Below are 24,618 nucleotides of genomic sequence, written 5' to 3'. Positions count from 1 at the left end.
GACAGGTGGGGTGTGACAAACAGGAGGGCATTTTCAATGTCCTACCAATCTTCTTAAAGAGTTACTAAACCCCAAAACCACTTTGTTTCTGCTGAATACAAATATATTTGGGTGCTAAGTAGTGCTGTTGATTGATCCTGGTCCAAATCTCAAAATTTTAGTCAATTTGGCATAATTTGTTGTAAAATGTCAGAGTTACTGCCCTCTATGGGTTGAAACCCTGCTTTTAAAATGGAATTTTGCTAATGGCTGAGAACAAGATCATGTAACTTTTTTGGAACAATCTTGCGTCACAAAAAAGCACTGTAAGCCCCGCCCTTTTTATAAAAACTAGCACCTGTGGGCTCTACAATCTGTGGTGAGTAGGCTGGATTGAGAGAAGAGTGAATAGAGAGGTATATTGAGTAATGAGTAGCTAGTTAGCATAGCATAGATTGTTCTTTAAAAATTTTGTAGTGTAAAGTGGGCGTGTCTTAACTGCTCCAGGAGCCCCGCCCATAATCAAGGCATTTTTGGAATTTTTTTCCTCGTGGCAGGTTAGTTGGTTACTCTTCAAATGCTTTTCTTCATTGACAACAAAGTTTAGGCGGTGGCTATCTGTACGGTTGCCGTATCAATATACCGACATTTTATCCATACGCAGCGCCCCAATTTGGCCAGTTTAAAACTAAACCTAAACCTAACCCTAAACCTAAGACGCAACGTACTTTAATAACCGTACCACTAGTACCGGGGGTTGTCCATACGGCAAATAGACACTTTCTAAAGTTTATTAACACTAAACAAAATGCCTACATATGAAGAAAGTAATAATGAGCATAAAAATGTTGAATTATTAGAGAGAATTAGATATGAAACAGGAACAAAATGTAAAGTTGAACTAAAGTGCAAAAATAATGAGCATGTACTTTACAAAAACTTGGAAAAATTATTTCTTATTTGGTTTTCTTAAGCTTTTTGTTACAGTTTGTAAACAATGTTTCATTATTTCCTGCATTTTGACATTTGTTTTTATGCAGGTGATTAGTTTAATTTAGTTTTTGATTTATTATGAAACATGTTGTTACTAACAAATTTGAAAATGTGTTATTTGTCAGGATTATTTGGGGGGCAATGGGCACAGGTGGGGCTTTAAAGTTCACCTTCATTTGAATTAGTACACGGTCCACCAGTCTGACTGGACTCTAACTATTGACTTTACCTCAGTGAGTTTTGGTACACGCCGGGCCACGATGAGCTGGATCATCCCTCGCTTGTTTCCCTCGACTGACATCGATTTACGGAGCGTTTCCATGGCCTCCTGATTGGTTTTCTCAAGCAGCGATTCACCATTTACAGCAATAAGCTGGTCATTGACACGCAGACGCCCGTCCTGCAGATAAACACCATCATGAGAAAAGCTAGCAGAAAGATTGCACCGTCAGAAGTTTTTAAAAAGGAGAATTCTGCAGCGACACCAGAGGCAAAATCTGAGACACAAAGAGTTTGTTTTTTTCTGCAAATATTAAAGATATCTATGGCCAGTCTCTCCTAATCACTGGCACCACCTTTATTTCTGCAAATGATCAGTGACATCATCGATAACCAGAAAATGACATTTAGAGCACAGCATCTGATCCAAAAAAAAAACATCATGTGACCACCACACTGTCTCAATCATTCTGATTATCCCGAGTCATTTTAGTTTTGCCGCGAATCAACAGAATCCTGTTCCTTTACATATTTACAAGTTCAATGAAAGAGTGCTATGGAAAGCTGTTTGAGCATTAATTTGATTTCAGTGATATTAACCAATATTACAGTAAATGAACTTAACTCTGGTTTACTAGTACATAAGTAGAGTTTGGGTAAAATCCCTCCTACTTCCTTTACATTAGGTCTACTAGTACTGCTAGAGAATCGTTTGGCTTTATGAGAACTACTAGTAGACTAATAACATTCTACTAGTACTACTAGTGAGATATTTTGAGTGTACTGGAAGTACTAGTAAAACGTTTTTACTAGTAAAGGTTTTTGGCGTAGTAGTGCACGAGTAGACTTTACTAGTGACACAAAATTATCTACTACTGGTAGAGGATTCTTTACTAGAAAGGTCTACTCGCACAGCCGTACGCCATCTATACTCATAAAATATTGTTTTGTTTAGAACACCTTAATTCCGTATGATTTAATTCGAAATAACTAAGTCCGAAAAAAAACCCATCATGTAACTGTGGCCACTGCTTCTCAAATGTGGGTACGTGTGCCCATAGGAGTATGCAGTGACACTACAGGGGGTACTTCATAGAGAGTGAGCGGAAAATTAACAAATGAAAAAATTACATGGGGATTTCGTTAAAAATTATAATCTTAATAATTATGATGGGAATCATCATTATAATTTCGCTCTATATGTTTTTTTCCATATCATTCTAAGCAAAATGCTGTAGTCGGGTCCTCGAGCCAATTAAGTTTTTAGAACCATTGCACTAGTAAACCAAAAGTGAGTGCATTTGGAGATTAATAATGGTTGATGTCACTGATGTCACATGTCTGCTCAAACAGCTTTCCATTGAGTGTAGTGAACCAAACCAGGGCCATTTGTGGAAGGTATTTGGAGCTCTCTGTGATGGTGCTGGTGGTAGCTACTTGCCTTACTTGCAGCACCTCCGTTGATAATAGATTTGACGAAGATGCCAAGGTCAGCGTGACTTTCCTTAGACCGGTTCCCTTTGACACTGACCCCCAAACCTGCAGAGCCCGAGTCATTCAGTGGGATCTCAAAGGTCATGAACTCCTGCGCACCGTCATAGGTCAAAACCAGGTCGTCTTCCTCTGTCTGAGGAGAATAGAGAGAAGTTCACGAAATAAATTACACTTAGACTCGTTAAAAAGTCATTCATGCATTCATACAATCATGACGTGATCATGATCATGAATGCAATTTTAGCCATATTTATGGGTCAATGACGTTTAAGGATTTTCACCACATCATTTTTCAGAATATGGGCATCATCGGGCAAGGTTTGCATAAAAAATAGAAATACTTTGAAATCTTATACATTAATATAATATAACTAAAATAGAGCAGAACATGAATTTGAATTTGAAGATTTAGAGTAACGGTCATCATGGCCAGAAATTTGACACGTTGAATAACAGAATAAATTACAGAAGTAATTCAGTAACAAAAGAAAAAAAAAAGAAGAAAAAACAATGTGGGTGAGCACATACGTACAGTATATACTAAGTTACAACCTATTTGGTATTTTTTATGCGTATAAACACTTTTTAGCTAAAATAAATGCATTAGACAGAATATTTAGGTGTCACGTCATTGACCCTTACACAAATAGTTAAGATACAGAAGGCATGGGCATTGTTATAATAGCTAAACAGAAATAATTTATGTGGACGTATAAAAGTATTGCATGTTAGGCTGTAAACTGACTTTGCACTTAATCATATGCTTGATTCTCACAAGTTTCATTTGAGTTAAATTTGCACAAGACGACTTACTTGCAAAAGTTGATCAACTATTGTTGCGAGCCACTAGAGCCAGTGTTGCGTTCAGATAGAGAAAGAGAACAAAGGATGAACAAAAAGGTGAGAGAAAAGGAGAAAGTGAATGACAAGAAAATTGAAAACAAGCACCAGCTAAAACACGCTGGGAAAAAAGCGCGAGCAGACAACGAGCATGACACATATCCTCCGCTGTCAATGTGAAAGGCCTGCGCTGTCTGGATGAGAACCACTAATTCCTTTCCACTACGTGGAGCTTGGTGTGGAACAACAGCAGCATGGCTGAAAACTTTTAAGGTACCAGGTAGCAATTTGACGCTCAGACGATGGCGGTTTCCTTGGAACAACATGCCTTTAAAAGATCATTTGACACAGGTTAAGGATCCGCCTCTGCTTTGTTGTGGCTGTTGTTGAAAATGCTGGTGTTGCAACAGCCAAAAAAAAAATTGTGAGGATTTTTAGTCGAGAGTAAACATTGAACACAAACAATCCATGTGGAAAATACCTCATCCAGAAAGCACTGTCATCTGTTGTCTGAGGATTTTCACTGGAGTCTAAATGGTACCTTTTGTGAGTTTTATTTCCTCGCTTGCAGACAAACAGGAGTTGAGATGTATATAAAACACATATATAAAACATATATATAAAACACATATTTACCTCAGGTGCTGCAATCCTGCTGGTTTTACATTCCCCCAAGCTTAAACTATGAACTTCTTACATACATACGACTAATAATAATGGCAGAAATTTTAATATATTTTGTTATTGGATGTTTTTTTAGCTGATAAAATATGTTTATTTCATAATGCGTTCTTTTGGCTTTTATACAGTCACCATTCTTTTTTAAAAAAATGTGTTTCAGTAAACTCTACACTTTTTGTTTTTATATTATAAAAACATAGCTTAAACCTTTTCATATTTGTGTCAGAGTTTATTCTCCAACAGTTAAAGGTCTTTTTATTATTATAGATCAGTGTAAAAAAACAAAAGGTATACTGTATATTCAGTCTAATCCCAAGTGTGTAATTCAACATTTTGACACCAAAAGTTTAATTTTCACAACAAATGAATATTGGTTCTAAATAACAGTTATTGGTTTCCTTGATTACTAATAATCAATATCTGTATTGGTCCTAAAAAAAACCCTTATCGGTCAACCCTTATACAAAAGTCAACTATGATTGTAAGTGTAAAAGAGGCCTTTCCTACACGACAGGTTGGCAGTTCAATTCCAGGTTTACTGCTCTGTCTGTTAGTGTTCTGGGGCAAGGCATTAATCACCGAGTAGGTCCCAATAGAAATCAAGGGTCTTGCATGGCTGCTCTGTTTCTGTTAATGTACACTACCTACTACGCAGTGACGAGCAGTCAGGGTATGCAAGGTAGGCAGTGCCTACCCAAGGGTGAATTCATATTTTGATTATTTGCTTTATTATACTATAATTATAAATTGTTTATTTTTCCATTTCCGATAGCCTACAGTACCTATAAGTTTGAAAGTGTCAGCATTTTGTGCTTTTCATAGCCCAAATGACTACACATCGCTATTTCCTGGTACGGCAGAGAAGTCTCACTGCTGCGCTGAGTAAGGCAGGAGGAGGCCACACCCCTCCCAAAAGCATATTGCTGCTGTGCCTCTGTTTTATAACGTATTTTTATGTGTTTGCGCATGCGCAGTCAGTTCCACAAGATAAAAACCATTTACGTAAAACGGCAGCTCTCTATGCTGCCTTTGGACGTAACCGTGCTATGTTAAATGCTATACGCACTATACAATGCCCTGCCTATCCAAGTAGTGGATGTTTTGGCAAATCCTGTAACCCAACAAAATGGTGGTTCCAGTCGTTCCGATGGCTAAAGTCTGAATTTACTCATGAACTTGAGCCACCTTGTGTTAGCCACCATCAGCCACAGAAGCCGGCGGCTAACAGTGGCTCTACCAGTGCAACCAGAATCAGCATTTAGTTGAGATACTGATTGTGCCAGAACACCTGATACAACTCTGACGCGCAATATTGCAGTGAGCATGTATGAGGAAATGTCAGGTTTAAATATACTCACTGCTACTTTAAAAGGAAAAAAAAACCCAACAAAACATCTAGTATCAATTAAAGTTCACTATAGACCCCTTAATAAACCGTGTCACGCTGGAGGCAAAAACAGGAAACGCCGCTGTCTAAAGCATAGATATATATAAACACTAGATCATGCAAGCGGAATTCGCCAGCGTAACTCAACGGAGGCCATCTTACCTCAGACAAAAGATGTTCTGACATTCTGACGTGCTCTACAATAGTTGTTGGAAGGTGAGTGATCAGCTTAAATAAAAATACCTTTAACTCCATAAAATATATTATTATACATAGGTATGTCATAGGATGCTTGTACATGTTGAAATTGCCACTTTCTGTTAGAAAATTGGTTGAAAATTGAGTAAGTTAGGGTTATTGAAATAGTACCTACACCATTGACATTAATGTAATGAGTGGGGCCAGTTGTCTGAGGTAAGATGGCCGCCACGTTGCTACGTTGCTCCCCATTGTTTAACAGTGCGGGTGAGTTTGCCTCCAGGCTAAGCCCCGCCCAACAAAATATGTCATAATGTTTACAAACAATCAAAGGCTCTACAGATATAACCTTTAATGACTGGCATTGAATAGCGTTGCTTAGATGTTTGGGGTGTTCGTACTTTTCTTGAAAAAAGTATTTCTTCAACCAATAATTAACCTGAACATGTGCGACAACAAATTTAGGCTTTTCTACAGAAAGCTTTAATTGCCTGAAAGACTTTGGTTATTTTTTAGGACAACCACCACTGCCATACATCCTGAATCCTCTTTCATTAGTGCTTGTGTCTGTGTTCTTTACAGCTAACAGAAAAAAAGAGGAAAAAAGACAGAGCACAGGTTTTGAGGAGTTATGAGGCAGCAGCCATGCATGCGTTCAGCCAGAGACTCTTTAGAAATCTCTCCTCTCTGCCCCTCTTCCCTCCTTTAAAATGGCAGAACACTTGTCTGTAACTGGACCTTGAGCAGGTCAGCATTCAATTTGACTCTAAACATCACCTGTTCTTGTCATCTCAGAAAGAAGCACACAGCAGAAGAAAAAAGAAAATGTAAAACATGGTTTGATAGCAGAAGCAAGAGCAAATATTAAAAGAAAATGTTACAAATCCAGTTCTTGTCAAATGCCTCCAGTAAAACTCTCAATAGGCTTTAACTGCTGCTATTTTACAAAGCACCTAAGCTCGCTATCAGTCTTTAGCCCTGTGTTAAACCTTTGGCCTCCACGCTGATGATGGCACTGTGGCAGTGTGTAGCCCGTGTGTGTGTATCTGAGCAAGCACATCCTAGAGTGGAATGATAATGGTATAACCGCCCACTCAGAGTCTAGTTCTGGGAATAGGGGGCTGAGGCACAGAATGAGAGAGCGGTGTAACATTTTCATCAGACAGGAACAAGCGCCGCTAGCCAAGAATGAGTTTGTCAGGCCTTGACAGGCCTTGCTGCACCCATTTAACTTCAGCAGAGTTGGATTCTGCTACCTCTGAACATGAGGGGAAAAAAAGAGTTTTCTTATTTTTCCACGCTCTGCCCAGTGAGTGCACCTGGGGCGGCGTGCACAAAGCTACTGACATTCAGTCAAGTGATGTTCAAAGGAAGAAAAAGAAATGTTACAGGCTCACACATGTAAAAGCATTAAACACCAGTTATGAACTAACTCCAAGCTTGTATTAATTTGATAGCATCAGTTTGTTTATCTGGAATAGTTTTGTATTAGATATATTTCTGTAATCTGTGACTAAATACATTCCCTCTTTGTTGATATTTATCCTGCCTCGTGAGGATGTTTGAGGGAGCAGAGATAAGGGAATCGCATTGACCAGTATTTCTTACAAAGAAACCAGTCAAGTCAGTCGAGTGAAGCACAGCGACGGGAACAAAACCACAGTTTGCAGAGCATCAGCACACATGTCACTGAAAACGTTGGTATAACAATGACGGTGAAGGACTCACCTCAGCCACAGATCACTTCAAAGGAAAAGATCACAGCGCAACTTCCAAGGGAGAAAAATATCAAAGGGCACACACCGAGTGTAAATTGGAAAAAGGAAAGAGTGGGAAACAGTTATGGGAAGCAACCTCATTCTGTATCACCCTGTAGCTGACCACCTTTGATGAGGGTGTCTAGTGTAAAAAGGCCAAAGCGCCCCTTGATTCAAAGGAACACTAGTGCTTAAACCTCATGTAAATACCATATTTGCCCGACAGTTGCTTGACTTGTTGTCCTTCACACACAAAGTCATGAAATAAAACATGTAGAGTAGGTGATTTACACCTATTCAAGTTGGTTGCAACACACCAATAACAAAGAAAGAAGAAAAAAAAGATCATCATTACTTATTCTTCATAGAGCACAGGGCTAACAGAATTCACACATGGGGTAAGAATCCACCTAAATTAAATGCATGTTTCCAAATGAGGAACGTCATCAGTTACCCATAAGTACCATAGAAAGCCAATGCAAACACAAAGGGAATGTAGACTTTACATGTAACAACCTAATCTTACGGAGGATTGAAAACTCATGCTAATTAATCTGTTCATTTGTGCATTCTAATGCACTTCCCTCATTTTTCTTCTAAAGAATTTTCATGCTTCTTTGAATAAAAATATCCTTTAGATGAAAAAAAGTCATGCAGGGAATCAATACCCTGCTGTAAAAGATGGAGGCGTTGACCAGTGCACTAACTTGTGTTGTTCAAAATGATAGAGTCAGCTAATATTAGGGTGGACAAGGTTAGGGCTGGGGGAAATTGTACAAGTTAAGATTTGAGCTAGGTCTCAGTAGAGTGGTCCACAATTTTTTATTTTAGATTCTGTACATTAGAACCCTGCATTTGGTTCTATACCTGCCTAAATTAATTGGGTCCAAATTCTATGCAAATAAATTAATATTTAGAGGTTGCACAAATAAAAAAAAAGGCTAATATCTATCTATTAAAGCAAGGAATCTCTGTGTGTATGTGTGTCTGTGTCTCAAATATCTCTGGTGTTCAGGGACAGACAGAGCTCATATCTGCTACATAGCTGCAGCTTGGCTCAAAGCTTAGCAACGTGGGATTTGTTTGGATTGAAATAGTCAATTTACAAACACACACACACACACACACGAGGTATTTATAATTAAAATATACTAAATGAGTAAAATAAATAAAAAAACTAAACAATATTTATACAAAAAGTACACAGAACGACACAAAAATACACAAATGGACTCCAGAAACACACAAAATTACAACAAAATAACTGTAAATATAAACAAAAAGGCTCCAAAAACACACAAAATGACTCCAAAACACATACTGTACATTACAGAAAAATACACCAAATGATAAAAATATAAAAATGAGTAAAAAAAACACATTTATCATGCGCATGTCCCACAGAATTAAAGCAGGGAAATCGTACACGTTATTTTATTTTGCACACACAAATAAAGCCCTTTATAACACTACAGAGTACAGAGTATGTACACCTTTTTGTACATCCAACCTTCAAACACATACTCATTTGGCCATAATTGATAACTCTACTTAAGCTCCTCCCACTATATGAATACACATTTCCAACAGGTACTGTACTAGTTGGAATAATTTGTGGTTTTGTTCTGCAAAAACAAAGTGAAATACAAATGTTACTTAGAAAATCCAGCAAGCACTGAAGCTTTGTTGACATCTGCTGGAGGAATTCTTAGGAATTGTGTTTTTGGCAGATTCAGAGTTTAAAAAAACAAAACATCCTGCTGGTGGTAACAAAATCACTGATGTGCTTCCCTATATAATCTGCTTGATTAACGCGTTGGCGGAGTCTCTTGTTGTATATGTATAATGTATATGTAACAAGTCAATTTCCAGGAAACTTTGAGCAGCTTGTGCCACCTCTAAAACATCTTGTTTTTCTTCCTGAATCTACTTCTGGATACCAAAACGTAATGCAGGGTTCTAATCTGAAACTATATTCTTTTTTTACCTCACAGATGGACCACCCATGGGTGCAAATACAGTTAGGGAGATAACTTCCAATTTTTAAAAAATCTGTTTGAAATTCATAACAAAAAAAAAAGTAATAATAATAATAATATCCTAGCAACACGACAAACATGAGAAAATCATCTTTGCCACGGAACAATAGGTTCCTTCATTTATGTCCAGTGATCGTCAAGTTACTCAGGAAAAGTAATCAGATTACAGATTACTGATTACTTTTTCAAAAAGTAATCCGATTATTACTTTAGTTACTTTATTTCAAATGTAATCTAACTACTGATTACAAAGTACTTATATTTTTAAAGGACCATACAAATGTCCGGCAATAAGAACTTTATTTTTACATTAACAATGGTATATTTGCAAAATTCTATACAAAAAAAATCTTTTTTTCTTAGTGTCCTACTAAATAAAAATGTAGACAAATAATATAAACAGTTGGAGCCACAGATCCACAAATAAATTAAATAAATATGCAGCTATAGATCACAGTGTAAAGCAAAATCTTGCTTTATGTTAGTGTCATAATAGTAACAAAACATATGACATGGGCTCCGCACAGAAATAGAGTTTGCTCTTTGTTTCTACGATTTAATGGAACATTGGGGCAGGTGAAACAGTGATTGTACCTCATTAAAAGAAGCTTCTCAAACAATACGCCTGAACTAAAAAGGTGTTCCTTGACAACAAACAACAATATTCTTTCCACTTATGCCAACAAACATAAAATAATGGTTGTATTTCCAACTCGTGAAAGCGTACTTTTCTGACGGCTCCATGCTGCATTTGTTTTGCTAAGTCAGCAGCTTGCGGTAGACGGTCTCATTCAGATGACGTCGCATATTAGTGTGACGTCATCTGAATGAGACCCGGTACTGGTCTTGGGGTTAAATTTACAATGAAAGTGTAAATAATGCTTTATTCTGATAGCAAAACATGGCGATCAAGTAACGCATAGTTATTCGGCTAAGTAACTATAATCTGATTACCAGATTTGAAAAAATGATGCGTTAGATTACTGCATTACCGCAAAAGTAAGATGATTACAGTAACGCGTTACCTAGTAGCACATTACTGTTACCTAGTAACACATTACTGTTACCTAGTAACGCATTACTGTTACCTAGTAACACATTACTGTTACCCAGTAACGCATTACTGTTACCTAGTAACGCATTACTGTTACCTAGTAACGCATTACTGTTACCTAGTAACGCATTACTGTTACCCAGTAACACATTACTGTTACCCAGTAACGCATTACTGTTACCTAGTAACGCATTACTGTTATCTAGTAACACATTACTGTTACCCAGTAACGCATTACTGTTACCTAGTAACGCATTACTGTTACCTAGTAACGCATTACTGTTATCTAGTAACACATTACTGTTACCCAGTAACGCATTACTGTTACCTAGTAACGCATTACTGTTACCTAGTAACGCATTACTGTTATCTAGTAACACATTACTGTTACCCAGTAACACATTACTGTTACCTAGTAACGCATTACTGTTACCTAGTAACACATTACTGTTACCCAGTAACACATTACTGTTACCTAGTAACGCATTACTGTTACCTAGTAACACATTACTGTTACCTAGTAACGCATTACTGTTACCTAGTAACGCATTACCGTTACCCAGTAACGCATTACCGTTACCTAGTAACGCATTACTGTTACCTAGTAACGCATTACCGATACCTAGTAACGCATTACTGTTACCCAGTAACACATTACCGTTACCTAGTAACACATTACCGTTACCTAGTAACGCATTACCGTTACCCAGTAACGCATTACTGTTACTCAGTAACGCATTACTGTTACCTAGTAACGCATTACTGTTACCTAGTAACGCATTACTGTTACCTAGTAACGCATTACTGTTACCCAGTAACGCATTACTGTTACCCAGTAACGCATTACTGTTACCCAGTAACGCATTACTGTTACCTAGTAACGCATTACTGTTACCCAGTAACACATTACTGTTACCCAGTAACACATTACTGTTACCTAGTAACGCATTACTGTTATCTAGTAACACATTACTGTTACCCAGTAACGCATTACTGTTACCTAGTAACGCATTACTGTTACCTAGTAACACATTACTGTTACCTAGTAACGCATTACTGTTACCCAGTAACACATTACTGTTACCCAGTAACACATTACTGTTACCCAGTAACACATTACTGTTACCTAGTAACGCGTTACTGACCAACACTGTTTATGTCACAGTTGCAACTGGGCTGCATGTAATGGTCCAGGGTCTAGAATAATTAAAACAATATTCTTAAAATAAAAATGTTGTTATTTTGATTCTTTTTTTTTTACTTTTTTATGTTTAAAGAAGTAATTTCTATTTATTTTGATGTGACCAGTATTCAATGTGATTATTGATTATTATATGAAGTAATAGTTAGTAATAGTAAGTCAAAGTCAACCAATCAGAAGATTCTTAAATTATCTATTTATCTTTTGACATTTTACGAATGACATTCCATAATAATACAAGTTATATTGTAATACAATTATAAACAATTGCCTATTACCTGCATTCAGCAGAGTAAGCAGTGATAAAAGAGAATAAATACAGTCTGACAGTTCTACTTATACAGTTTACCCTAAACATATCTGTACTCATACCAACATGAAGCGTCAGCTACGGGAAGACAGCAACAGACGGTGCATGTGAGAATGATATGTGTGCACATTATTTGCAGTTTCCTCTATTCAAACAGAACACTGAGTTCTCCGCACATCACTGCCCAAAACAATTAACACGGCTGGAAACTTTATTCCAAACATTGGCCCAATGATGTGACATAAAGGTCGTAAGAAATGAATTTAGAAAGACGGAAATAAATCAGCCATGGGTGTAATTAGAAAGTTTGTGCACACATGATAAGTAGTGTAAAATATTTCCTTTCCTTTGACAAAGAGAATGAATATTAAATACCAGTAACCTATTAATCAGACATTTAGGTTACAATGAGTGACACAAAGGTGAACGGTTACACTTGGAGTGGCAGTAAACGCACCACTAGCAGCAGTAAATCACGTCATATGTTATATTGGCAAATAGTGGATTTTGACTCTGACATAATACAAAAGGACCGTCTATTTACTGAGTGACTATGGAGCACAGGGACAACAAAACACACTCAAGAAGTTTAAAACTAGCTGTTTTTTAAAGGTGACATATTATTTTTAAAACAGTTCCCTGTGGTCTAAATGTCATGTATGTGTTGGGGTTTGGTCAAAACATACCATGAATCAAGCAACAGAAGAGGTTTAAAACCCTGTTTGGATTGTTTGGAATCCAATGGAATGTTCAAAGTTACATTTCTGACATTTAAGAATTGTCTTTACTTCTTTCTTACTGTGCTTTCTTGTGTTTCTTTGCCAGGCAAGAAGAAAAATGTTTTGCTTGGTGCTATTTTTGTTCTGGTGTGTATATGGTTTTGCCTGTGATATGACATCACTACGCGAGACAGTCAATTTTGGCCATTTTGGATGGAAAATTAACATTTGCCATGGTTTTGGTACAAACAAAGTCACTTTGGCAGCGTGTTTTGTATGAAATACAGGTAAGATTTTAAAACTAAGGATTACTGCCGACAGCTTTATTGCATCCATTAAACTTCTGAAAACCAGTATATGTCATTATATACTGTATGTAAAACATCTGAACTTTAGTACGAGACTTTTAATTTAAGAATGTCATCTCCTGGACAATAAAGAATTGGTACCCAAATATTTTTAGGTAATTCTGTAAATAATAAAAATATACAAGATATGGTAACTGGCAATGTTGTTTTTATGCCACAGCATGTAAATCATGAAGCAGATGCTTCTAATTTCAAGCTAATGGTGGATAAAATGTGCTTTGCAATGTCCAACTGCACAAGCACACTTCAAGCTATTATGTGTTCTGGAAACAGACGCTGAACCCCCTTCGGGAGAGTAACTGTGTCGCCATAAGTGGCTTTAACTACCTTGTTTATCGGCGTAGCACAATGCTGCGCTGCGCCCTCCCGTTTGTCGAGCTGACAGCAAGCGTAATTATCAGAACAGCTGCTGAAAAGTGCTAAACGAAAGCAGGTGGCGCAGACGAGTCAAGCTCAGAAACCGTTAACCGGCCTGGCATTTCCTTCAACTACGCTTGGCAGCATTTGCTTTAATTATGACAGAGCATGTTTCAGAATCTGGTCATTCATTGGGTGGAAAAAAAAATCTATTGATGTTGGGTGTGGAATACAGGAGTTTATCAACGTCACATTATGTCAGCGAAGAGAAAAGAGGAATGACCAAATAAAATGATGAGAAACATCAGTAGAGGATGAAGGTTGTACAGTTTACTAAAACTATTTTTAACCCATACCTTTCCACTATCTATAATTATGCTGTGGTGTTGAAAATTATGGAATTTAAAGGTTGCAGCAGCTCACTTAATGTTCCACGTTATCTGTGCTGAATTCTTCCTAAAGTTTGATTAACATGGGGTTGAATGATGATGGTGGTCTTTCCACTCCGTTACGTTGGTCACAGCCATCACACACTGAGGTACAACTCAATGGTTCCTGTTCTAATACCTAATGTTCTCCATTGCCTTTTTAAAAAATAACATTAAAAGTTGTTCTCGGGTTTCCATGGATGAGGTTGATGATAACAGAGAAGGAAAAGTGCTGTAAATCTGCATGATTTTTCCCAAATGTGCCCCTAAAGGAATATTCATCCACAAAATGACCTTTAAGAAACATCTGAAATGTCCATTGATGCACTTATTGCTAATTGCAGGTTTCCAACCCGAGGCTTAACAATGTGTTTTTCTGCATTCTGTTGTTCCAGCGCTAACAATTCTTGTAATTTCACTTGACCTGAGTCAAACCTGTATTTACAGGCTTAATTTACTGAGGATGTGTTAGCGATTTTGAGGGTGCACTTTGCTGATTACCCCCAAATTATATTGTAGGACCTGGTTTCTTACATTACGCAGCATGCAAAAAAATAAAGGTTACAGCGCCCTAAAAACTCTGCTCCACTAAGGAATGACTCATCTCCAGAGTTTGTTGCCTCGGCTTTACAACATCAAAGTATCAGAAGAAACTTGCTCACATATAAAAACCCACTGATAATACTATAAGATTTCCAACAAAAGCTGGACCACATGACATCATCCCTCCTCTAAAGGATAGACCAAAACATTACTCAGAAAGACATCCAATTATATTAACACCACAGATGTCATTTTTTTGGCATGGCTGCAGATTGTGCCGAGCTTGTGATGCCACTGTTTATCACAGCTTCAGAAGAGGAAGCCAAGAGGTTTATCATCATCTCAGAGCTGCAGCGCTAAAGCAGTCAAAGATGTAGGCTGTGGCATGTGAGGTTAAAGGAAATTTGTAATATCAAAAAGTTACTACGCCGACGGAATCAAAGTAAAATTGGTCTTTGACTTTGACAAAAAGAAAAGAAAGCTGTCGATTGGGTGTCTTTTTCTAGTTTTGCATGTATTATTTTGAAAAACACCCACAATGTGATAAAAAAAACCAAGGGAATGAATGCGGGGAAGTAAACTTGGCTCAGACTCAACAAATCTGTATATAATTTAGTTGCCTCCACAGACTGTGGGGATGGTGTTGTGTTAGCATGCTATCATTTCATTTCTCCCTCTACCGACTTGGTAAATGGATCTCTGCAGCGAGGAAATCAATACAGCTTCATACGTCTGTTCTTTGCTTCCAACTTTAATACGAGCAAATCATGAACGGTAGCCTTACTGTAGTGTGAAGTCTCATCATAAGCCAGCTGTGTTACTCTGTTTGAGGGTTGATTATAAAAGGAAACGATGTCCTCTCTCTGGAAACTATTGTATTGATTTAGAATCAGGAAAAGAAACAGTTTGTTGACATAACTCTTAACGCTTCTATTCTTACAACATGTAGGTTTTATATTGTCAAATAATGCTTTCAGACCCTGCGTACATGGATATATAATCCTCCACCTTATTTAAAGTTAACTGTGACAAAACCAAACGTTCCTGCTAATCTGCTGAGGTCATTTTCTGTATTTCATCCAAAGGTTGTTCTCATCCACGACTTATGCCAGGTTGACCCACAAAAAAACACCAAACGCCAAAGTGACATTTCTCTGTTTTTGATGGATTCAATTGTGCTAAAACAATGACAGATGTTGATAGTGACAAAGTTCCCCTTTTTCACCTTAGGTACCAAAACGGAACCCTTCATAAAAAAAGTGTCAAAATGTCATACATGAATATTTTTCTCACCAGATCTTTTCAACAACTGCTGACCTAACCATAGATGTACAGTTTTAATTATATTTCTGTATTTTTTTATGTTTTCATGCCCTTTCTGTCATAAAATCACACTTTTTTCCAATGAGAAAGACACAAAATTTTTCAAAAATAATGTGCAAAGTGGAACATTTGATATGAAGTTATAACTAGATATGATTAGATTAACTATTGATAGGAACATTTTTTATAAAACAAATGCGGTTAGAATACATTTCAATCCAACTCAGTTTTTAAGCGTCACTGTTTCAATATTATTATTATATTTCAATATTGTACATATACTGAATAATTATTTAATCATTGTAATTACAGAAGCGTAGAGCACACAGTATGTTTGTACAATATAAATATATTGTTTGCACAATATAGTCATATTGTATGAGCAATACAAAATCATGTTTGTACAATATAATTATCTTGTACAAATGTGATATTATATTGTACAAACAATATAACATGTTTGTACAACATACTGTTTATTGTTCATATATAATATAATCTTGTTGAGTTTTATCTTTCTTATTATGAATTTTATATTTTGATAAGCGCATTGAGATGACTTGTAAATTACGCGATACAAAAAAGATGAATTGAAGTGAATATATATTGTTAGTACAATAATTATATCGTTTGTACAATATATAAACAATATAATTATAATGTCTGTACAATATAATTATAAACAATAATAACTTAACTTAATTATAATAATTATAAACAATATAATTATAATTGTATATTGTAATTATATTGTACAATGAATATAACATCACGTTTGTACAATATTATTATCTTGTACAAATCTGATATTTTATTGTATGAACAATATTGTTATATTGCACAAATTATATAATTATATTGCAAGAATAATATAATTATTGTACTAACAATATAAAATCATAATGTACAATATAATTATATTGCTTTTACAAAGGAGTGATTCAAAATATATTTTCCCTGTGGCAGCTCTATGCTTCCGTATGTAATAATGTAAATATAGAATATAATTATATTTACACAGTAGATTGTCCGTGATAGAAGAAGTGCTGAAAAAGTGTGGGTACCCCTGGTTTACGCACTTAAGTTGTGTGGTTTAGAAATAAAATAAAATAAAGGCTAAACTGCATCTCTAACTCCTCATAGCGCGAATGTTGAAAAATGCCAACTTCGCCAACGACCACTGCTGAGTCATTGATTTTGAGTTATTGTAGTGAAGACGTGCCATAAAATACAACTGTATCATTTTGGCTAAATCTATCTTCAAATACTTCTAGCTGCTTTAATTGTGTCCAGAGGTGAAAAAATAAATAAAAATCCAAAAGAAATTTGAAAGCAGGCCAGTGAGGCTGGTACTTCTGAAAGTGGCTATTAGCGTGCTATAATTGTCACCAACCTAGCCATGCATTTGGCCGTCTGCTGCCTCCTCAGCATTCACACCAGCCATAAATTTGTCTGTCACATTAATCAGAGGCTGGAATTAATTGTGCAATTAAGATTCTCATTGCTTGGCAGATATAGCTACTAATAGGCCAGTGACAAGTGTGATATAATCATAAAGACGGGATTTTAATGTACTGTTTAATTGCTCTTATGTGGTACAACAGAGGGTACATGAGCCCATTTGTTCATCCCAGAGTCTGATCCCAAGTAAAGGCGGGCGTTGATGGAGGGTCACAGAATGATGTCGGAGCAATCATGGACAGTTTTAGCTTTAGCGCTGTAGCATATGTGCATGTTTAGGACCCCACTGTGTGTGTCCTATTACAATCTATCACTTAGCATAAATTATAGTGATTAGAATCTAATAAGGACATGGATGTTTGGAGGTTTTCAGTTTCAGGTGGAAAATGTAATGTTTTACTATAATGTACAGTAAAGTTAGCATCCCAAAGACTCAAAACACTATTTTACTGTGTAGTGAAAGCAGATTGATAGTTTGGTATTTATCTCATACTTCTGCTATGATAACTGATGTATCAAGCCGTAACAACAATAAATCTATAGAATATGAAAATGTTTCCTTGTTAAAAGAATACATGATGATCTATACAGTAGAATTACTAAAAGAAGTATGATGTTACTGTGTCTTTTTTTATATTCATTTTAACATGTTGTATACATTACTGGGATATTTTTAGGTAGTATAACATGCTATAAAGTAACACGTTACAGTATTCATATTACTTTTTTGGGTAACGAAGTAAAGTAACGCACACTTAAATATTTCCGGCGTTACTCGTATTTTCCTGTGTATAGTCTGCTGTTACAGCGCAGCGGTAAGAGCAGACACACATTTGACACAAAACTGGCTGCCGGGAGGATAGACTGTGTACTAGGGGTTGAATGACTTCATAATTTTATAGGTCGACTTTATGTGCATACTAGTTGAGTCGACGTCAACGAGTCGTGACGTGTGCCAAAGTCTGTGACCTGAAAAAATCTAAGGAGCTATTTAAACATGACTCTCCGGTGGGTGAAGTGAATGCAGACGGAGGAAGAATTACAAACGTGTTTAAGGGGGAGTAAATGTCCGCCGAGAAGCCGCAGGAGTTGGAACTGTCGCCACCTGTGGTCACAGATTTTTTCGGATCACAGATTTTGGCACAACAGCGGTCTTATCCCGCTAACGTAGCCTCCGTCCTGCACTGCTGATGTTTTCCAGATCTGCTTAATACACAGACATGTTGCCACTACAGCTAACGTTAGCATGTATATTAGCCGTAGTATCTACCTACCAGCTGCAGTTTGAGTACAAAACCAGGAAGGAGCTTGATGTTGTGCTGCCTTGCTGTGCAGGGGTACTAGAACCATTGTTAACTGTGTTGCGCCGTCATCTTGGGCAAAAGTCAGGTACAGCGACAAGTCGACGTCACGTGGACAGAGTCGTGAGACAACACTAAAGTCAAAATCTTCCCATAAAAAGAGGGCGTTTTTTCTTCCCACTGTTGCTAAATGCTTGTTGCTGTGGATCTTGTTGGGTTCTTTCTTTTTTACTATGGACTTTATATTTTGTTCAGCGCTGTGAGATTGTGTATTTTGCGCTATATAAATAAAGTTGAATTGAATTGAATTGAATAGTCGACTAGTCTGTTCAACCCCTACTGTGTACAGCCCTCATCTTTGGTAGGATGACTAAACTGGCACAGCCACTGGACGTCACTGTGAACGGAACGTTGAAAAACGAGTATCAGGAGCTGTTGGCAGCGTGGATGAGCTGAGGCTCGCACAGCTTGACAAACACGAGATGGTCAAAGACGTGCTCCAGGGGATGGAAGGAGCGCAGCAGCTGCAGCCTTAGTTGTTGCAGTAAATATGCGATCTGAGCTCTTCTGAAAAACAAGTCGTCTCTCCGGTTCAGACTTTTGTGACATCACAAAAGTCTGAAAGGAAGTGAACATACACGCCCACTCTCTCGGAGCTAAAGACATTCGAGCGGCTGAAGAACATCTGTTTTGATGGTCATTGTTTCCTTTCTTATCCAGTCTGCACAGGTTTAATATAGAATGTACATTATACTTTATTGTCATTTATGTAACGCTACATACACAAAATGTGTTGTCTGCATTTAACCCCTCCCTGAGCAACCCCTCCCACCCGAAGCAGTTCCATTTTTGCTATCCGTTATATCGCCTCGTATCGCCTTTGACATGATCTGACATGTTTGTGACACAATGCGACGCACCGGTTGGACAAAACTTAAATAGACTATTCCTGTAATAAGTAGTAAGTAGTGGAGATGATGAGAAGAAAGTGACATAGCAGCTCTGGTGAGTGTTTCAAGCAGCAGCAGCTGATTCACTCTGCTGCTGCTGACACGCACACAAGCACACGCGCACACACGCAGTGGAGCAGCATTTGTCAGACTCACAATCACAATAGATGCTTAAATATCCATGCGTTTTACTGTAATTTGCAGTTTTTTGGCTGAAAACAACAACAACAGTGTGTGGATAGCAAAATAAAATTGCTTTGATGATCACTGATCAGCAAGACTTGAAGTCTGGATCTATAGACACGCCCATGCATAAGTAGGCCCCAAAACAGCCTGTTTCTAGAACTGCTCAGAAAGTCACTTTTCAGAGGCTAAAACTCTGTAAAAAAAGGTGAGTTTAGGAAAATAAAGCTCAAATACTATGTTGTTGGGGTTTGTACTGAATAAATACATGTATACAATCATCAGGTGGTTCATTACAACTGTAGATCAGACTGAACAATAGCAGCACAACCTAAATGTGCTGTTTTTAGTCTTTCCACTCACACTGTTCAGTCATTTTGAAAAATTATAATATTTCATGGAAGGCCTCCACTTATTACATTTTTACGAGTATTTACTTATTGTGTATTTAATTTTTTATTTGTTTGCTGCTGTAACGAGCAACTTTCACTGTTGTGGGATTAATAAAGTGGAAGATAATCAATCAATCAAATCCATAATCACTATGGACAGGCCGAGTGATGTTTGTCTATGTATCAACACGCTAAAATTAAGAAATGGGAAAGTAAAGTATTAGGTAGTGAAGTTACTTTTCAAACGTAGCAACGGGTAAAGTAATCTCACTAAAATGTCCAGAAGTAACGAGTAACTACAAATGAATTACTTTTTTTTTAGTAACACTGCTATCCAGAAACACAGTGTATATTAGTGAAAATTGAGTGATGTCTCATCACTAGTTGGCCCTTTGGTCAAAATACTTTATTCCTGAAATGTGCATTTGTTGCTGTTTTACTTGCTTGTGGGAAAAGGTGGAAACAGTGAAAAAAAAAAAACAGTGCTGCATGTGGACTTAAACCCTAAAATCACAGAGAACTTCTTCCAACAGCAGAAAGGTCAGACCTGAAATGTGTTAAAGCACTAGAATGAAGAGGTGCAATCAAGATGTTTCCCTATCACCTACCTGTTACTTTATGCACTAACAGGACCAACAACACTGCCACGTTGTACAGAATTATTCTTATTTTCTCAAAGTTTGTCAGAAGATGATTGCAGCGGGTGAGTGGGTTACAGAGTTAGCATTCAATAGCAACCTTTGTATTGATGGGTTCACAGTCTGGTAAAGGTTAGAGCTGCAAAACTGACAGAGCATATTGAGTCTGTCTGAAATTGTCTATTGATGTCGAGAGTGGTGAAAAACATATTCCAATGAGAAAAAATCACATCCTGCTCGTTAACCTTTTCTCCTCATAGCAAGCAGGCAATGTTTTTAATGAAAGCTATCGGAAGCTTTAGCCTTGGAGCACATGTTAAAATACACACCAACAGTGGTAATTAGGAATACAATGCAAATACGTAGGGAGGGGTACATTGATCCAACCACACAATGAAACACGGACACAAAAGGAAGCATGAAGGGATTTCAGCGTTGACATTAAACATCAGCAGGAAAATGTTAGGCACACAAAGAAGACGTCTACAGAATGACATCTTTATAACGAGGACTCTGGTCTGTTAATGTGTGTCTGTCCTGCAGTGTCTGTCCTGTCACTCAGGAATATTACTGGAACACATTCAGGGATTCACACGAATGACAGCAGAGACACACTAATTTAAAGGTAGTATAGTTACAGATACAATCACATAACAATCACACAGGAGAGCTTTTGCCTTTTTATAAAACTCCGTGGGCAGATTATGGAGATTTGTAAAAACCCTGCTGAGTAATGTGGAACTGTGTGTGACAGTATGAGCTACTAATCTCTCCTGGAAAGCGATTAAATGCTAGCCAGCGCTCTATCATGTCTACATGTAGAATCTGGCCGAGAGAGAGAGAGAGAGAGCAGGCGAAATGCTTGGAAAGACAGATTAGTAGATAGTAGGGCTAGAACGGTGCAAGATATGACGATATCAAAAGGTCAAAAGATACATCATCGATGATACGAGAGGTATTGCAATATTGCAAATCTTTCCATCTCTGCTACATCTGTCCAGAGCAAGCATGTCTTTTCAACTGCAGGAGACCAAGTCTGTGTTGGAAATGTCCTACTAACGTACTACTCATGCTAAGTCTGACGTCAAAATGATGTATTATGTAGTGTGTTCACATTAGATAGTATGAAAAGATTCAGTATACAAGAAATACCTAAATCTCTGAAATGTCTGCATTAAATGTGTATGTGAGAGTTTTATGGATTAAATGAGCACATGTTGATATTCTACTTGGTCACTTTTTTACTTAAAATGTTTTCAGAACTTTTAAAGGTGGAGAATAAACAGATATTTAGCCTCAGTGTGATTCAGGTTTTTGTCCTTGTCGGTTCCAAATGCATCTTGGGAAACTTGGAAGTATACTTCAGTGGGAACGCTCATCATTTGTAGTGTATACGGAGTGTGACATTTCTTGTTCTCATTTATTGGTTTGTTTATTTTATTTACTTGAGTTGAAAACGTCATGCCCCTGTCATGAGAATATGTAAGCGTGCCCAGAATTAATACAAAATAAATAATAGAAAAAAGAAAAAAAAAATCATGGTTATTTTTCAAACTGCATTTTTTTGGGGGGTCTTTTTTACTTTCCAAGATATTGTTCCATATCGGTATTGTGAGCCCAGTATCGTATATTGTCCCATCTCTGTATCTAGTAGGGATGAACGATATATTCAGTGTTTCATGATGGACTTTTTTAAAATGCCTCTACAACAATAATGTCAAACTCATTTTAGTTTTGGGCCAAATACTTAGCAGTTTGGATCTTAGTAAGATCCAAACTGACCGTAGATTAAAGGCAGAAAGAAGTAAGGCACTACTAAGTTCAAGCAAAAAGAAATGACAGATATCAGTGCTGGATCTTTTTTAGTGTAATTTAGAGCAATTTTGAGGTATTGTTTTTAAGAAGTTAGAACACTGGATCGTTGTTTTGACATGTATGATTATATTGTGATTAAAATGACTGCACAGAAAAATAACCAGTCCCTGCAGTACTGTAGCGTTTCATTGAATTTGGAGGGATATTTTTGGTAATGGTGTTGATGTAATGTGTTTGTTGATGATTTTAAATGATTTTACTGATTATTTTAAATGATGTAGATTTTAAGCTGTTGAATGTTTTCTGTTGCACTTTCTGATCATGTAAAGCACATTGAGTTGCCTTGTGTATGAAATGTACTATACAAATACATTTGCCTTGCCTTGAATTTGGGAATTTGAAGGATGGGTAATATCTACATCTGAAATGTTTGATAATTTTTTACACAATGATCCACGTGTGAATTAATCTGTTACATTATTCTGGTACAAGTACAAACTGGATTTAACCTGTAAACAACAGGTTTGAGTTCAACTGTCGAAATAAATCCAATCAATAGAACCAATAGAACAGTTTCAGACTAAGCCCGACATGTTATGATGAACAGAGGTTTTAACTCCATGTCAAAAAATGAAAACAATCCACAGCTATTGTTTCATTGTTCTACAGGTTGTTCAGCTCCTCTGGTGGGGTCAGCAGCTCAAACGCAGACTGAGCGTTACGTAATTACTGAGGTGAAGTTTACGGAGCCCTGGTATGCCAGCCTGCTGTCAGAGACACAGGGAGCAGTAGGATGAGGGCAGTGGCCTCACCATCTGCTGCAGACAGAAAAAGTCACCCCGACATACACCAAGTGTCTGACAAGAGCTTCCAACTGTGTGTTTGTTTTTGTGTCTCCTGGTCGGGAACACCACGTAAAACCATTCCATAAAGAATGAAAACAATCACTTATCCAATGCTAACACTCACATCTATTGTTAGGAAAATAAACTACTTGGAGGTAATTTGATCAATAAGTCCTGAAAGAAAAGTTGATTGAGTCGCTATTAGTTTGTTTAATGAAATGTTATAAATAAAAACAATGTGCATTAGAGGTCAACTGGACAGTGTAGCAGACAGGTTTGGAATGTAAGGCACATGATCATTATGAAATGATACTATTTGGTTAAATATATATATATATATATATATATATATATATATATATATATATATATATATATATATATATATATATATATATATATAGTGGTGGCCTAGTGGTTAAGGAAGCTGGGCTTGTAATCGGAGGGTTGCCGGTTCAAGCCTCACCTGAGCCATCACTGTGGGATGTTGAGCAAGTCCCTTAACCCCCAACTGCTCCCCAGGCACAGCAAAATGGCTGCCCACTGCTCCTCAGGGATGGGTTAAATGCAGAGGACAATTCCATTAATGTAATAACATTACATGGCCAATTAAAGGCGAAAGCGTCGATTTAATCTTTAATATATATTATTTATTTATTTTGCATGGTACTGTAATTGAGGCATTAATGACTTAAAGTAAAAGACTTAACCACAATGACTTAGACAACAAATGGCTTTTTTTGTTTGTTTATTTATGTATTTATTCATATACTTAATTCTTGCTTTAATAGGTTGATGAAATATAGGGGTATGTATATATATATATATTTTTTTAATTTTAATTCTAATTGTTGTTAACGATTGGTGTCAGATCATCTCATTTGTATCACAAAAAAAACAAAAAAAAAAAAAAAACTTTAACTTGACCATTTATTTTAAGAAACAATACAAAACAAAATTTTTCAAACCCACCTTCAAATCTTAATTAAAATTTCCTTTAGAGAAGAAAATGTATATTTGCTACTGCCTGAGCCTCTGGTTCTCCTTTATTTATGCTTTAAAATTATATTCCTATGCAGTTTCTCTGATTGTATCTGAATAGTAGTTCTTAAGTTGTTCCAAGCTATTACTATCGAGACAGAA

General features: G+C 36.9%; 1 protein-coding gene across 3 annotated transcripts in view; it reads right to left on the bottom strand.

Moving 5' to 3' along the window:
• LOC114453931 (partitioning defective 3 homolog) overlaps window positions 1-24,618 on the bottom strand; it is a 563,018-nt gene that overhangs the window by 255,521 nt on the left and 282,879 nt on the right. For all 3 annotated transcript variants that reach the window (XM_028433953.1, XM_028433955.1, XM_028433954.1), the window contains exons 13-14: window positions 2,633-2,818; window positions 1,202-1,372 (exon numbers count right to left, since the gene is read on the bottom strand). In XM_028433953.1, the coding sequence (XP_028289754.1) occupies window positions 1,202-1,372; window positions 2,633-2,818 (357 nt within the window). The remainder of the gene's footprint in view (window positions 1-1,201; window positions 1,373-2,632; window positions 2,819-24,618) is intronic.

The sequence above is a fragment of the Gouania willdenowi genome, chromosome 20 (genome assembly GCF_900634775.1).
Source record: "Gouania willdenowi chromosome 20, fGouWil2.1, whole genome shotgun sequence".
NCBI classification, from domain to species: domain Eukaryota; kingdom Metazoa; phylum Chordata; class Actinopteri; order Blenniiformes; family Gobiesocidae; genus Gouania; species Gouania willdenowi.
The sequence above is the reverse complement of the archived record's forward strand: the minus strand, read 5'-3'. Positions and strand labels throughout refer to the sequence as shown.